General features: G+C 48.9%; 6 protein-coding genes across 6 annotated transcripts; 1 reads left to right on the top strand and 5 right to left on the bottom strand.

Moving 5' to 3' along the window:
* Window positions 1–201: 201 nt before the first annotated feature.
* FVEG_16569 (hypothetical protein) lies at window positions 202–1,536 on the bottom strand (the record flags this gene model as incomplete). Its single annotated transcript, XM_018905817.1, has 1 exon — window positions 202–1,536. One exon carries the CDS (start codon window positions 1,534–1,536, stop codon window positions 202–204), a length of 1,335 nt encoding a protein of 444 aa, XP_018756229.1.
* Window positions 1,537–2,085: 549 nt separating this feature from the next.
* FVEG_09372 (hypothetical protein) lies at window positions 2,086–4,648 on the bottom strand (the record flags this gene model as incomplete). The annotated part of the gene is made up of 3 exons (XM_018898360.1): window positions 2,086–2,690; window positions 2,744–3,009; window positions 3,069–4,648. The coding sequence occupies 3 exons, from the start codon at window positions 4,646–4,648 to the stop codon at window positions 2,086–2,088; spliced, it is 2,451 nt and encodes an 816-aa protein (XP_018756228.1).
* A 1,027-nt stretch (window positions 4,649–5,675) lies between these two features.
* FVEG_09371 (primary-amine oxidase) lies at window positions 5,676–8,108 on the top strand. Its single transcript, XM_018898359.1, has 3 exons — window positions 5,676–6,177; window positions 6,229–7,597; window positions 7,647–8,108. Exons 1-3 carry the CDS (start codon window positions 5,881–5,883, stop codon window positions 8,027–8,029), a joined length of 2,049 nt encoding a protein of 682 aa, XP_018756227.1. The 5' UTR covers window positions 5,676–5,880; the 3' UTR covers window positions 8,030–8,108.
* Window positions 8,109–8,460: 352 nt separating this feature from the next.
* Window positions 8,461–9,798, bottom strand: FVEG_09370 (hypothetical protein; the record flags this gene model as incomplete). The annotated part of the gene is made up of 1 exon (XM_018898358.1): window positions 8,461–9,798. One exon carries the CDS (start codon window positions 9,796–9,798, stop codon window positions 8,461–8,463), a length of 1,338 nt encoding a protein of 445 aa, XP_018756226.1.
* Window positions 9,799–10,555: 757 nt separating this feature from the next.
* FVEG_09369 (hypothetical protein) lies at window positions 10,556–11,775 on the bottom strand. The gene is made up of 2 exons (XM_018898357.1): window positions 11,413–11,775; window positions 10,556–11,360 (listed from the first exon to the last, which is right to left on the bottom strand). Exons 1-2 carry the CDS (start codon window positions 11,717–11,719, stop codon window positions 10,726–10,728), a joined length of 942 nt encoding a protein of 313 aa, XP_018756225.1. The 5' UTR covers window positions 11,720–11,775; the 3' UTR covers window positions 10,556–10,725.
* A 453-nt stretch (window positions 11,776–12,228) lies between these two features.
* Window positions 12,229–13,888, bottom strand: FVEG_09368 (hypothetical protein; the record flags this gene model as incomplete). Its single annotated transcript, XM_018898356.1, has 5 exons — window positions 12,229–12,868; window positions 12,917–13,103; window positions 13,150–13,551; window positions 13,595–13,609; window positions 13,655–13,888. 5 exons carry the CDS (start codon window positions 13,886–13,888, stop codon window positions 12,369–12,371), a joined length of 1,338 nt encoding a protein of 445 aa, XP_018756224.1. The 3' UTR covers window positions 12,229–12,368.
* Window positions 13,889–14,507: the final 619 nt, after the last annotated feature.

Below are 14,507 nucleotides of genomic sequence, written 5' to 3'. Positions count from 1 at the left end.
TCGATGGCTTTTAGTTGGTATCAGCACTAACCAATAGGCGGCTCAGTGCTGATGCACTGGAGTCACATCGTTCCAAGCCCGAGAGCAACAGCACGAAATCTACGCTCAAGCCAAACAACAAACACAGTAGAGTCAACCATAGATCCATTACCTAGAACTACGACTTTCTCGTGCGCGCTCCCGGTGGCTTCCTCCCCTTACTTAGTGTTGCAACTCAAAGAAGGAGACCTCAACCCCATGACTCTGCCGATATTTATCTTTTAGATCATGTTCTGCCCGTTCACCCGATAACCCCCAAACACCAACCCGCAGCTCTGCCAAACACGGTGTCCGCACAGGAGACAAATCAACAAACTCTTCCAATACCGAGCCGAGACCCTCATCCCAAGAAACATTGATATCATACAGTCCTTCTCGAAGCACAAGCACTTTCAAGGTCAGCGGGAGGACGCCACCCAGTGCTAGATCATCATCTATCACTGCACTGCTCGTCGCATCAATGCTTTCAAGCGCAGAGAATCCCTTCAATGAGCCCAAAGGTGTCGAAGATGGTACATCGACTTTGATATACTCGTCGCATGCCTCCCAATGAACAGTCAGATGGCGGAGAACCTCGCGACATGGCATCAATCCTTGGCTGATGGATTGGCCGTCAAAGATGTACGCCTTCGGTGACCGATACAAGTCTAGTCGAAAGGACTCTAAATTCTTCATCTGGGATAGTAATTGCTTCAAAAAGCTTTCTGCAACAGTAGTGTATCGCAAAGTGAGACTCGTGAGGGATCCTGAGCACGAGATTGTAGGCATCGCGGCGTCGAGAGATGGCTCCAAATAACTGAGCTTTAGCGAGACTTCCTTGAGGCGAGGCGCCCGAAAAATTGGCAGCTTGTCTAAAACCTCTCCCTTTCTGATCAAGCCGAGAAAGCATTCAGCGTCTCCAGAAGGCCAGCTAAATGATTTCAGACGTTCGAATTTGGTCGCCCGCGTTATCGAATGAGGCTCGCAAGTCAGCCGTAGCACATCCCCTATGGGACTGAAGTTCGGTGTCGGCGAGCCATATTCCTCGTCACAGTGAAACATGTCAATAACCAGTACTTCAACATTCCGCAGCAGTAGAATAATAAGTGCGACGATTGTCTCTATTTCCAGGTCGAGAACTCCCTCGATCCAATCTTCAGAAGGCGATAATTCTGCTTCCTGTATCAGGCTCCTTACGACAACATTCGCGTCCCCAAGAGAATTCGAGTCTGCGTGCATAGGTGGTGTCGGGCCATATCCGATCTCCTGGACGCTGAATTCACGGATATATAACGCCAATTCGGGTCGGCGAACTAGATTGAGCAACAATTGTTGAATGGGCTTAGATGACTCCGGTTTGTCGTGGTTCCAGGTCCATGATATCTTTCGGTAGAGATATTTTTCTGTGATGCCATTGAATGCTCGTGAGACAGTTGACAAGTGGAGGAGGTCGGGCGGCGCAAGACATTGTGCAATGATTTCCCATAGTTCGGGCACGGCTACAAGGCGGAGAATCATGGAACCACAAATAGGTGACCGGCAGCGTATGAAAAGGAATTTGGAGTACAAATGATAAAGGGCTCAAATATTATTTGAACGTGGAAGCTGAGGGGGGTTGGGTTTTGGGGTTGGGGATCATTGTATCTCATGGTGTTGTGTAAAATATAAGCCCTGTTGCCATAGGCCTTTATATTGTAGGTGGCACAGTGGTTTCGTTTGACATCCATCTGGCTTACTGGGTCCCGAAGAGCACGAAAACACCAGACCTTAGTGTAGTGTGTTAAAATAAACTCAGTAAAGTGTATCCTAAATTTAAACTAAACTTATCTTAAGCTTATACTAAGTTACTTAAGTCTTTTTATCACCTAGGATCAAGGTCCTTAGCTTTCTCTCCTCCCCAAGCTAGGTCAGGTAGTAGGCCGTGGTGGTGGTCGTACAGTAAGCTAGTGCTATTCGGCGAGGGAACATCACTGGTTATGGGCCTACAGCAACGGAAATGCAGCTTGATTAAACCTGAAATTATGTAAAAATAGGTATAAAGTTGTATCCTAAGAGGTATTCATCCTATTAAACTCCAAATGGGTTATAGCCAAGCAGCGAATAAACTGTCTGCCAATCCTGATTTGTCGGCGGAAAGTAAGGCGGCATCATATGAGATGCTGGCAACATCATGCCCTGCGCGGAGAAACTCCCATCCCGAAACATCGTCGAGCCTGCGGTGTCGTATCCAAATTGAGGCATCCTCGCCAATTCTTTAGAGTCGTGGCTTGTCGGAAACATGGACATTGACTCTCGAGAGGTGCTTCCTTTTGGCAACGTTGTGGTCGGATATCCGGAGGCGCTATCCTGTTGAACCGTCGTCGCTGAGTCTTCAGAAGTGCGTCTTGTCGTCGTAGACTCCACGAAGCTGTCCCCGTCATTTGTCGTCGATGCGACATCCAATTGCCCACTCGCCAAAAAACCCATCTCCTCCAAAAACGAGCCTTGCAACTGAGGAACCAGTCCTTTCACATATTGCTCAATATCGTCTTTTATGGTCTCAGGTAAGGGACATCCGACTGCGCTCAAACGTCTCCCCACAAGCGGGGGCAACTCCCTCTCTAAAAAACGGCCGAACTCATGACAGAGATTGAACTCCCTAGCACTCTCATCTTGGCCAGTGTCGTCGAGATCTAAATTGTCAGTTGGTTCGTACAGAATCGGTAGGAAGGGGGTTCTGACATACAAGGACCGGGCGTCTGCTGATCGTAAGGAAAGATGATCGAGTAGAGGTCATTCCACCTGTCTCCATTGCTCTTATTCTTCCCCGTTCCTTTCTTACTCTTCATCCTTTTTAATTGATCTTGACTTAGTCCGTCTTGCGCACCGATGCAGGGAGTGCACGCCTGCAATTGCTGTGAGTGCGTTTCCAGGGCTTCCGACGTCTCCAGATCCACGTGACAACGCCGACACTGGTACTCAGGTAATGCATATCTACGCTGAATATGTTCTCTATCCATCATTGTAAGAACTCCAAGCTTTGTTTCCTCTCTTCCGAAGGGAACACTTACTTTAATCGATGCATGGAATCGTAGCCAGGATATGCACAGCTCTTCCACTTGGGTTGACCATATTTGCGGGGATTGCGCTTGAAGTACGGACAGGAAAGCATTCGTACCTCGGGACCTCCATCAGTCCGTTGGGATTTGGGCCTCTCCTCATTGCCCTCGTCATCATCGTCGTTGGCGCGCTTACGCTTCGGAACACGGCGAGGTTGAGATGCACCTTTCTTCCTCTGTGTACTTGAGCTGGAGCTGGAGGTAGAAGTCGAGTTTTGGCTTTGAGAAGTGGTACTTTGACGACCCCCAATTCCGTTTGGCCTCTCTTGGGTCAACGGTGCTAGCCATTGTCTAAGCCATCCATGGAACCATTGCTCCACGGCCACACTCTCTGAGCCGCCATCGGGCGTTCCATCCGACTCATCACCAGAATCCAAATCTTGGGAGGCGTCCAGGGTATGATGGTTCCCTGTGGACTCGTCTTGCGAGAAAAATTCTTTAAAAGATTGATACACGGAGGAAATTGTCTCTTCGTCCATCAGAGGCGTTGAATATTGATGATCTTGAACCCAGTCACCAATACCGCGAGTCGTTGCACCTGAGTACATATCTTCTTCCAGGGGTCGGTAACGGACCATGGCATCGTTCGTCCACTCTGGTATCTTACGGGGCACCACAGGGGACGCATCGCCGTGCTGTGACATGTTTGGTTGTCGGTGCATACCAGGCATGCTGCTGTAACCACTGTCTGCCACCGACTTATTGCAATCGTGTTTTTGAAGACAAGCGTTTGGCACCTTTTGACAGATGCCGACCCTGTCGCTGGATGCCCATTGTACAAGCTCTGCATCATTCTCGCCTCCAAATACATCGAGACATTGTGGGTTGGCAAGAAAGTGTTCAGCAGCATGGTTGAGGCGCTGATCCCACGCTGCAGGACCGGTGAATCGGACTGATGCACATTGGGGCATGGGGCAGCCCAGATCTTGAGGCAGCCCACATACCATGCGTATCGACGAGTCTGAACGGTCCACGAGCCATTGCACATCTGTATTGGGAAGGGATATTATATCGCTCTCATTCTTGTACGACTGGGCCGATTGATGGTGAACGAGAAGATGCATTCGAAAGTCGTGTTTATTCGCGAAACGCTCGCACCCAGCGGCGCCATTCAGCGATAACTGAAACCCATTCTGGTCGGATGGGTAATTGACCTGCGGAAACTCGCATTGATCCAGAAGATGCTTTGAATGTGCGCAATCGCCTTCAGTGCACTCCCAAAATACGCGGTCGAGCTTCAAATGCTGGGACACCACATGGTTCTTCCAGTCTCTTTTATTCGCGAACTCCTGATCACAGCCGGTGAAGTGGAATGCGCAGAGGAAGGGAAATTGACTGGCTTGACTGGCTTGACTTGGTTCTCGACGGGAGACATCTTCTTGGACGGCGCGTATCTGAGACTTATGGGAGTCGACGTAGAATTGATCTCTGTCGGAACCGTTGGACGCCCGTAGTCGACCGTACAGACAAGCTGGTTCGTTGAGGTAACGGCGTATGGCGGGAGAGTGGCAGGGGAGTGGACGATGCTCCATTGTGGAGGTGACGTAGGCAAAGGCCTCGGAGGATGAGGTCGCGGGAACAAAACGAGAGGATAAAAGCAGTAATATTGATAACTATTGAGTATAAATAATGTTGATGATATTGGGAAAGAAGAGAGAAATTTGCAAATGATGATCTCGTGGAAATTGCGGTCTAAAATATGTGTCCTCACTCATGTTTGGTTGGGACATCGCGCAATTGCGATTTTCTCCTCTAGCACGAGTCCTACCATGAGCATGCAGGGCTCAGGAGGTGACACAGAAGCAAATACACACAATTGTGGCCAACATCGAATATCGCAGCTGCGCATTTGTTTCTTCTGTCTGGACCCATGATCGGAGGCGTGGGTTGTTCAGCGCAAGGTTGATGATGCTCTTGCGACACAATTGCTGGGATCTCTGCTACTGGTTGGTGTTGGAAGCTGAGATAGCGCTTCGAGTGCTGATGATGGCGCTGAGACAAGCATCAATCGCGACGAAGTATCATCCTGTCAGCACCCAAGACCAAGACCCAGCCTGAGATTGTCGCATGGTGCAATTGACAGAACACGCCTCATGGCTGCGACGACAAGAAATTGGCCTTGTATTTGCAATTGGGAACAAGTTGTCGCAACTCAACACCACTCGCAGCGACAATCGGCCCAGCTGCACCGAAGATCACAGACAAGCCAGAATCTGGGGAAAGCTCATATTCTTACCTAAAGAAAACAAAACAAGACAAAACCTGGACTCGGTCGACTTTTATCCACTCTGGAACTCGGAACCGCAATTCCAGAAGGCAATCAAGATGTAAGAGGTTAATTCTGGATAAAACAGCTTCTTTGGTAAGTGTCACGAGGTGTAATAAGTACCAAAACAGAGATATTCCTTTCCATCATGATCTTGTTACGTACAGTACTCAACACTCACTAAGAGAAACAGGTTATAATTACCTGTTTTGTAATTAATTCAAGCGGGGATGTCGGGTTATCTTATCAACTGATAACTAACCCCAATCCAGTTTATCTTTCCGTGAGGCTCACGATTACCCCGCGATATCGCCTCCCCACCATGAGAGCTAGAGGAGCTGTCACACATCAATCCCGATACGGAAAAAAGAGTCGTGTATTTCCAACTCGAGACGGGCTTATCACCATGTCCCCGAAAACTATATATCCCTCCCCTTCTCTCCTCCCACTTACCATCTTCACCTAACCATCAAACCTTGATACAGTCAGTCAGTAACCATGGGTCTCACACAACATCATCCTTTTGATCCTCTCTCCAGAGATGAGATCGCCGCTGCCGTCGAGACCATCCGCAAGTATCAGTCCGGCCAACTCCTCTTCAATGCGGTTACTCTACAAGAGCCCCGCAAGAAGGAGATGTTGAGATGGCTGGAGCATCCTTCCGAGGGAAACAAACCTGCGAGAATCGCGGATGTCACTGTCATTCTTCCTGATGGAGCTGTTTACGATGGTCTTGTGGACCTCAAGACGAGAAAGGTCCAGAAGTGGGAGAAGCTCGATGGCCTTCAACCTATTGTAAGTCCTCACCTCTTAACTAGATACACTGAATAATGGCTGATGAAATAGATCACACCTGAGGAACTCTGCCAGGTCGAGGAGATCGCGCGCAAAGACCCCAAGGTCATAGAACAGTGCGAAATCTCTGGCATCCCCAGGTCAGAGATGCACAAGGTCTACTGCGACCCCTGGACGATCGGCTACGACGAGCGCTTCGGCAGCAACATTCGTCTGCAGCAGGCGCTCATGTACTACCGTCCTGATCCCGATACCTTCCAGTATCAGTACCCTCTTGACTTCTGCCCCATCTACGACGGCGCCAAGAAGGAAATCATCCACATTGACATCCCCAGCGTGCGCCGCCCGTTGAGCAAGCAAAAGGCTATTGACTACACTCCCCGCTACATCAATGAGAATGGTGGTTATCGCAAGGATATCAAGCCTATCAACATTACCCAGCCCGAGGGTGTCTCGTTCACCATGAATGGACGTGTCTTGTCGTGGCAGAACTTTAAGTTCCATATTGGTTTCAACTACAAGGAGGGTATTGTGCTGAACCACATTACTTTCACCGACAAGGGTATTGAGCGACCTATCTTCTACCGTCTCTCCCTATCGGAGATGGTAGTCCCGTACGGTGCACCTGAGCATCCTCATCAGCGAAAGCACGCTTTTGATCTTGGTGAATACGGCGCAGGATACATGGCCAACTCTCTCGCTCTCGGCTGCGACTGCAAGGGTGTGATTCACTACCTCGACGCCGACTTCGCCGCTCGCGACGGTTCTATCCGCACCATCAAGAACGCTGTCTGTATTCACGAAGAGGATAACGGTATTCTCTTCAAGCATACCGACTTCCGCGATGATTCCGTCACAGTGACTCGGGCGCGAAAACTCATCGTGCAGCAGATCTTCACAGCGGCTAACTACGAGTACGCATGCCAATGGGTTTTCCACCAAGACGGTACAATCCAGCCTGAGATCAAACTCACCGGTATTCTCAACACATACGCTCTCAACGAGGGTGAAGACGCTGGACCGTGGGGCACAGAGGTTTATCCCCAGGTCAACGCACACAACCATCAGCACTTGTTCTGTCTGCGCGTGAACCCCATGATCGACGGCGTGAACAACACTGTCAACATGGTTGATACTGTTGCTAGCGAGGCACCCGTCGGAAGCCCCCAGAATAAATACGGTAATGCGTTTTATGCCAAGAAGACAAAGTTGAGGACGAGTGGGCAGGCCAAGACGGATTATAACGGTGCGACGAGCAGGACGTGGGAGATGGTTAATGAGAACAAGCTGCATCCTTATTCCAAGAAGCCTGCGTCTTATAAGCTTGTTAGCAGAGAGGTTCCAGGCCTTTTGCCAAAGGAGGGATCCCTGGTCTGGAAGCGCGCTGGTTTCGCCCGTCACGCCGTTCACGTCACACCTTGTAAGTCTCTTCACCTCCCTTTACATGATACAATACTAACAGTCTTCAGATCGCGATGATGAGCTCTGGGCCGCAGGTCGTCACGTCCCCCAAACATCCGGCGAACCATCCCGAGGCCTTCCCGAGTGGATCGCCGAGGGCACAGCGTCCACTGAAAACACCGACATTGTTCTCTGGCACACCTTCGGCGTGACACACATCCCTGCGCCCGAGGACTTCCCCATCATGCCTGTTGAGCCGATGACGTTGTTGCTCCGACCTAGGAACTTCTTTACGAACAACCCTTGTATGGATGTGCCGCCTAGTTACTCGATTTCTCCTACGCAGGTTGCGGAGAAGAAGGGTGCGCTGGATCAGAGTGATAAGGTTAGTCAGTTGGCTTTTGGGGGTAAGAGTTGTTGTTCCGGTGGAAATGCTGCTGCGAGATTGTAAGAGGGATTGAGTTTGTATAGTTAGTCAGGCATAGCGTTAAATTGTATAGAAGGATATTTGCAAGTCAGCGAGGATGATTGGTTGTGATGTGCTTGTGACTTGAACGTATGGCATGCTCGAACCTGTATGTGGCAGAGCATCGTCTAGCAAGCAAGCTGTTCATGCAGGCCTGACGTTATTTAGGACTTTACTTTCTACCCGCTACTGTGAGCCCCTGTTCAGGTAATGGTAGTTGAAGCGACATGCGCATGAAGCACTGTTGATGGTACACCTCGATCGAGGCAACTCCAAGGACTGCAATATCTACAGTAAACTTAAGTCACAGTCAAACGGACACACAACAGACAGTAGAAGACAAATCGAGAAGAATGAAATAGTCTTGAACCAATAATATACTCTTACAAGAAGTGAATAATAATGTACATGCATCCCTATGCAGAAGGCCCGCCAACAAAAATCGTCAAAGTCTCCGGCTCACCTGAAACAACACCAGAAGCATTCTCATTCCCGTCCGGGTTGACATCATCATACGGAAACGCATATCCCTTGCCATCAACCTCATAAGAATGTACAATCCGACTATAATGGCTCGTAGGATCATTCTTGTAGTACGATTCCTGTCCCAACTTGGGCTGTGTATCGCCTCCGTCAACAAGAAGTGTAGTTCGAACAAACGCAGCGCAGAGACGAGGAACAACCGCTGCGTGAACTGCATTATCGCCTTCCATCACTGTGAAAGGACCGCTGTTACACCCCCAGATGTCTTTGGTGTTGGGCTTGCCATATCCTCTGTTGTCGCCGTCGCAAGTGAGTTGGTCCCCTGTGACGCGGCACTTGACGTTGCCTGCTTCAGACTGCGTGTTGATGATGAGGTCTTGCGAGGAGTATTTGCTCCACACATCATTGACATAAGTATCCCAGTAATCCCCAAAGGTGATCGGTTCAAGATCATACTGATTTCCAGGCGAAAGCACACGGACTGGTTTGCCCTGCGCATTCGCAATGCACATAAAAGTCCAGGCTCTCCCATCCTTATCTTTCTGCTTAACAAGATCATCGCAGATCTTACTCACAGCACCAGACTCGAGTCCAGCGCACGATTGAGTACTTCCATCCTTAAGAGAAAGACCCATGCCAAGAGGAATACCCACAAAGTCGACATAACTGATGTTGGCGTACAGAACCCCATTCGTGTAGGTGAATTCCACAAAACCCCAGTCTACACCTGCACTAGGATCTTGCAGATTCGTAACAGAAGGCTGGACTAGACCATCGCCACTTCCAATATCAACGACAAAGAAATGAAGATCTTCGTTAGCGAAATAAACACGGCCAGAGCTCATGGAGATAGGAACAGTAAACTCTAGAGTCTGACCCTGTGCCGGGAGAGGAATAGCGATGTTATCCTTAATCTCAACAGGGACTTTCGATCCTCCTGATTTAGGATACACAAGGTTTCCACTCGCGCCGATGAAGACGACTGTGCCGTCAGAGTCCAGCCCTGAGATATACGCTCTGACGTTTCCGCCACTAAAGTTGTTTACTAGCTTCAGAGGCAACGTCGCTTGTTCAGCGCGGTGTGTCAAAACGCGAGTTTTGTTTCTTGCGTATGTCCCGTTGAGGAGATTGTTATCTGTTACTTCAACATTGTTTGTACCGCCTGGATGAGCTTTGAGGAAGCCTTCGCGGGTGGTGTCGAGAGAAGTTATTTTGAAAGGAGCGGATAAAGCTGTGCCGAGAAGGCAAGCTAAGATAAGGAATGAACGCATTCTATCAAAGAATGACTTGAACAATAAAAGGAATGTGATACAGAAAGCTACAGAGCACGATTAATTACGGTCAATTACTACATCTATATACTACAATCCATCTTATGTTTCAGTAGACTCAGTGGTGATGTCCCCAGGGATGGCAGGTCGGAAACATTTGAGATGCATTATAAACCGGGGTATTCAGAAACACGGTTTTAATATATATCTGAGGGAAAGGATGAAACGGGGTTTCATCTGATGGTAGATGTGCAGCTGGGCGATGTGATTTGCTGGACTAGTGCGGATGTTTGAAACAAGGGTTCGAGAGGGGGATGAAGTCCATGCTCCTTTCATCTCGAGAGGGCCAGTAACGGGCCGATTTGGTAGAAATGCTCCGAGATGGTGAAGTGAGGATTTTGATTTGTTGGAGCGTTTAATTGAGGTTGTTTCTGGGGTGTTTGATGAGTTGTGATGGCGGATAACTGGCCAGCTAGGAAGGTGGATTGGGATGTTGAGATCTGAACGGAGACTGAGAATGTTTCAAGGTATGAGTGAATTGAGGATGGTTTATCGTTTGGGTTGTGAAGTCAGTGTAGTGTTGAAGGATTGGTTGATCCTGGTGTTGGTGAAGGATCTGACCTGAGAGATGTTACGTTTCATCCGTCAGCCGCTAAACGCACGTCTTTATGCACACTTAAAGGACAATCTGACGAGAATCACGACACTTTCCGATCTGCGCCTCAGTCCTTCTGTAGATCAATAACCAAAGAGACAATGCAGGGAACCAGAGGTGTATCATATTGAGTAACCAACCATCCTTCAAACTAACATATCATTTTTCAACCCTAGAATTACAACTTGCTCTGCTTGATCAAATGAGCATTAACCGGCGATATCGCCTTGCCCGTCTTCCAAAACTCCATGATATTCTCCATCCCCAACTTTTCAAACCCAATATGCGAATCGCAAACTCGCACCCGCATTGTGTGACAGCAACTCCACATTTTTCATCTTCAACAGCTCAGGGCTGATGTGCGGTTCATTTTCAAAGACGTCTAGTCCAGCACCTGATAAATGACCGCTAGAAAGCGCTTCAACGAGATCCGCTTCATTAATGAGTTTTCCGCGCGCAATATTAACTAGTTTTGCACCGCGCTTCATTTTTGATAAACCAGCTTTGTTAAGTAGTGTTTCGCCGGCGAAGGGTGTAGCGACGACGACGCAGTCTGCTTCAGCGAGGAGAGCATCTGATGATTTAAACTCCGCGTTGAGGGGGGTTTCAATAGACGAAGGCATTTGGGCGATGTCGTTGTAGATGATCTTCATGTCGAGTGCTTTGTACGCTTTTTCAGCGATGCGGCGGCCGATGCGGCCGAAACCGATTATGCCGAGGGTGAAGCCGCTTGGGTTGCGGGACACCGGGGCGAGATTCTTGTTGGCGTCGATGAATTTGTCTTTGTCGCCTGACCGGGCTGCCGTGCTGGACCAGCTGAGGTTGCGGAAGACGGAGATGATGAGCCATATTGCTGCGTCTGCTACGGATTCTGTGCAAGCTGCTGCTGCGTTGCAATAAGTGATGCCTAAGCAACCTCGTTAATCACTGTAATCCAAGTAATGAGGTGGTGAATGTACCTCGCTTTGCAAGTGCAGCTGTATCAACCCAGTCAAAGCCAGCTCCCGCGCTAGCATAAATCTTACACGACACGGGAAGAAGAGAGATCAATTCATCATCCCAATTGCCCATCTCACCGCCTGTGTTCCAGAACGGTCTGTAGATAGCGAAGAAATCACCAAATGTTTTTTGCTTGAGGGCGTTGATGAAGTCTGGGCGGGACATGCTGTGCGAGCGCTTGATCTCAAAGTGAGATGTAAAGGTCTTGTAGAGATCATGGTTCCATTTAATGTCGTCGCCGAGATGGAGAACGATGGGTTTGGACATTTTGGCGGTGCTTAATTTGTTAGAAAGTAAGGGATTAGTGATTTGATTGAAGGGTGAGATGGCTAAGGTAGGGTATTATAATGATACGAGGTTACAGTGCTGGAGTGTGAACACGGGCATTCGGCCGATGGGGCATGTTGAGAGAATGCCGGCTCTTGAGTGGGTAATTCTGGCCGATGGACGGTTGGAGATCGACAGTTTGGGGGAATTTTGGCCGTAGAGATCCATAGAAAAGACACGACGGAGGGGTTGGATTGGTTGGGGTGAGTACCCAGGATATTGAGATCGGGGTTCTTCCCGAGCTGCCGTTGGTATGAGAGATCGCCGGTGAAACGGAATCTGGGGTTAGCTGGGGCGGAAATATTGAAGATATATAATTGAAAAAGCATGAATTCAAGATACTGGTAATTAAAGACCAAAGGGTGAAATGGGATGATTTGTGACAGTAATATTGGCGATATCCTTTTACTGGTCACGTGCGATATTTCTCGACGGGTCACTCATCAACTGAGCCTTTACAATCACTTCAACTAACTAGTCTCTCATATGTCTATCATATCACTCCATAAATCATGAAAAAAAACAGCCAAACGGCAGTTCCTCTTTGACCGTTGAGCTGCAACATCATCGCCAGCTCGTAGCTCCTGACTTAATCCTTCTTCTTGATCCTAGGGAAGCTCAACCAAACACCAGCAACAACAGTAATCAGCGCAAGAATGATGGGCTGCAAAACACCAACACCCTTGTGATTAGCGATAGCACCGATGGCGAATGGAAACACCGTTCCGCCGGTACCGCCAATCGCCATTGCAAATCCAATAGCTGAGACGTGGATCTTGGCCGGTAGAAGCTTAGCTGTGACCATGACTGCTCCAGGAAACAGAGGACCGAGGAAAAAGCCGAGAAAAGCGACCGCAACGGCTGAAACGATGAATTTTGGAACGAGCCAGAAGAGAAGTTGGAGACCGATACAAATGAGGAGATAAATCGATAGACAGAGCCTCTCGCCGAATCGCTCGGTTACGAAGCCAAGACATGCACGCCCAAGAGCCATGCCAGCCCAGAAACCAGTTCCTGAAGCACCAGAAGCATATGCGGAAGCTTTTCGAACGCGGAGCATGAATGTAACGACCCATCCACCAAGACCGACTAGAAGAATGAGCATTCGGTTTCAAGGTCACGATCAGGGAGACATACCTTCGACACCCATGTATGCAAAGAAAAACAATGCACAAAGCCAGGTAACCTTGGACTTCAAAGCCTCTCTGGTTCCAGCACCGCTACCCTCCGCATTGTTTGCAGCATGCTCAGCCTGATAAACAGCCCCAGTCTGCTGCCAAAACGAAACCGTCAAACCAACCCACTCAACCACAGAAATACCAATCTACACCGTCAGCCACCGCAAAGCATATCACATATTGATGACTCACCATAACGTAATAAAACGTATACCAAGGCAGCCCCGCCGAAACAACCATGCTCGTCGCAATAAGCGGCGAAAATAAAGCCCCAAACGAATAAAAAGCGTGTAAGAAGCCCTGCACTGTATTCGCCTTATCCATAGCCCCAACCCAAGCGCAAAAGCACGCGTCTGTTAATCCGTTCCCAAAACCGCTCATTATGTTGCAGACTACGAGGACGGGGTAGGGCGGGTGCAGGGCGAGGGCGATGAAGGTTATGAGGTGGCAGATCGGCGCCATGATGGCGACGCCTCGCTGGCCGAATTTCATGTGGATGCGGGCGTTGGTGAATGCGGCGACGGAGTAGCCTGCGAAAGGGGTGAGGAATATGAGGGAGATGATGGTGTAGCTTAGATCGTAGTATGTTTCGAGCTGTATTGTTAGAGAGGTGGTGAGACTGGGTTGATCAACGTACATATGGGATCAAAGCCTGCGATTGTTAGTAAAGTTGATGAAATTGGAGGGGGAAACGTACTCCAACGGCTGCATCGTTCATACCAGCAATGATAAACGACAAAAACGCAAAAGCAAGCTTCGCTATATTTCCCCTAGGATAATTCCATCTCTGAACCTGCGCCGACGCATACGGCGGGGGAATATCATCCGGTGGGATAGAAGGTTGGTCCTCGAGTTCTTTACCGCGGACGTGACATCCTTCCAGAGTCGTGAGCTCAATGGGTTCCTGGGTCTGAGTCGCTGTGCTCGACATGATGAGGATGAGAGTGTGAGAATAAAGTGGATAGGAGAGGGTGAGATGGTGGAGGTTTTATGTGAGGGATCTGCAGTGCGGATAAATACCGCGAGTGCGTTGTAGAGCCTCAATGGGAAAGAGAGCCAGCGGAAAGGGAGTGGTGAACTGCGGGGTGTTATGCTTATCTGGGGCGCTAGACTTGGTGGAGAAATATTCGGTAGGGAATGCGGGCCGTTTTTCCGGGGGTGTTTTATCAAATGACCGCCCGAAGAATAGAAGAAGAAACTCGGTATATTTCCGTGAGTAACGCAAGACCCTTTTTGGAAAAGGAGGCGTTTCTATAGTCACGCGGGATAGTCATATCATGGAGCGCATTAACTGATTTGTTCACAGGGAATAGAGGCTAGTCCCTGTGGTGTCAATATAACTAGGTTCTCTCTGCTGGAATAAGCTCACAGCCACAAATCTCAACTGCAAATAACACTGTGTCAATATAACAAAAAAGAAAAAGTCAAATGGTTCTGCCGATTATCGCTCCCCAGAAAGGAAGAAGAAGGATCGGACCTTGTTCCGTTATCAAGACAACGCGACACTTGTTCTAGAACGGTTCGCACATGCTATCTTCAAGAGCTATCGA

The sequence above is a fragment of the Fusarium verticillioides genome, chromosome 5, assembly GCF_000149555.1.
Source record: "Fusarium verticillioides 7600 chromosome 5, whole genome shotgun sequence".
NCBI classification, from domain to species: Eukaryota; Fungi; Ascomycota; class Sordariomycetes; order Hypocreales; family Nectriaceae; genus Fusarium; species Fusarium verticillioides.
Note: the sequence above shows the minus strand (reverse complement) of the source record. Positions and strands in the feature narration are given on the sequence as shown.

Coding starts and splice junctions, on each gene's coding strand:
- FVEG_09371 (XM_018898359.1), top strand. CDS start 5,881: ATGGGTCTCACACAACATCATCCTTTTGATCCTCTCTCCAGAGATGAG. Junction 6,178..6,228: donor TCGATGGCCTTCAACCTATT/GTAAGTCCTCAC, acceptor CTGATGAAATAG/ATCACACCTGAGGAACTCTG. Junction 7,598..7,646: donor CGCCGTTCACGTCACACCTT/GTAAGTCTCTTC, acceptor AACAGTCTTCAG/ATCGCGATGATGAGCTCTGG.
- FVEG_09369 (XM_018898357.1), bottom strand. CDS start 11,719: ATGTCCAAACCCATCGTTCTCCATCTCGGCGACGACATTAAATGGAAC. Junction 11,361..11,412: donor AGCTGCACTTGCAAAGCGAG/GTACATTCACCA, acceptor GAGGTTGCTTAG/GCATCACTTATTGCAACGCA.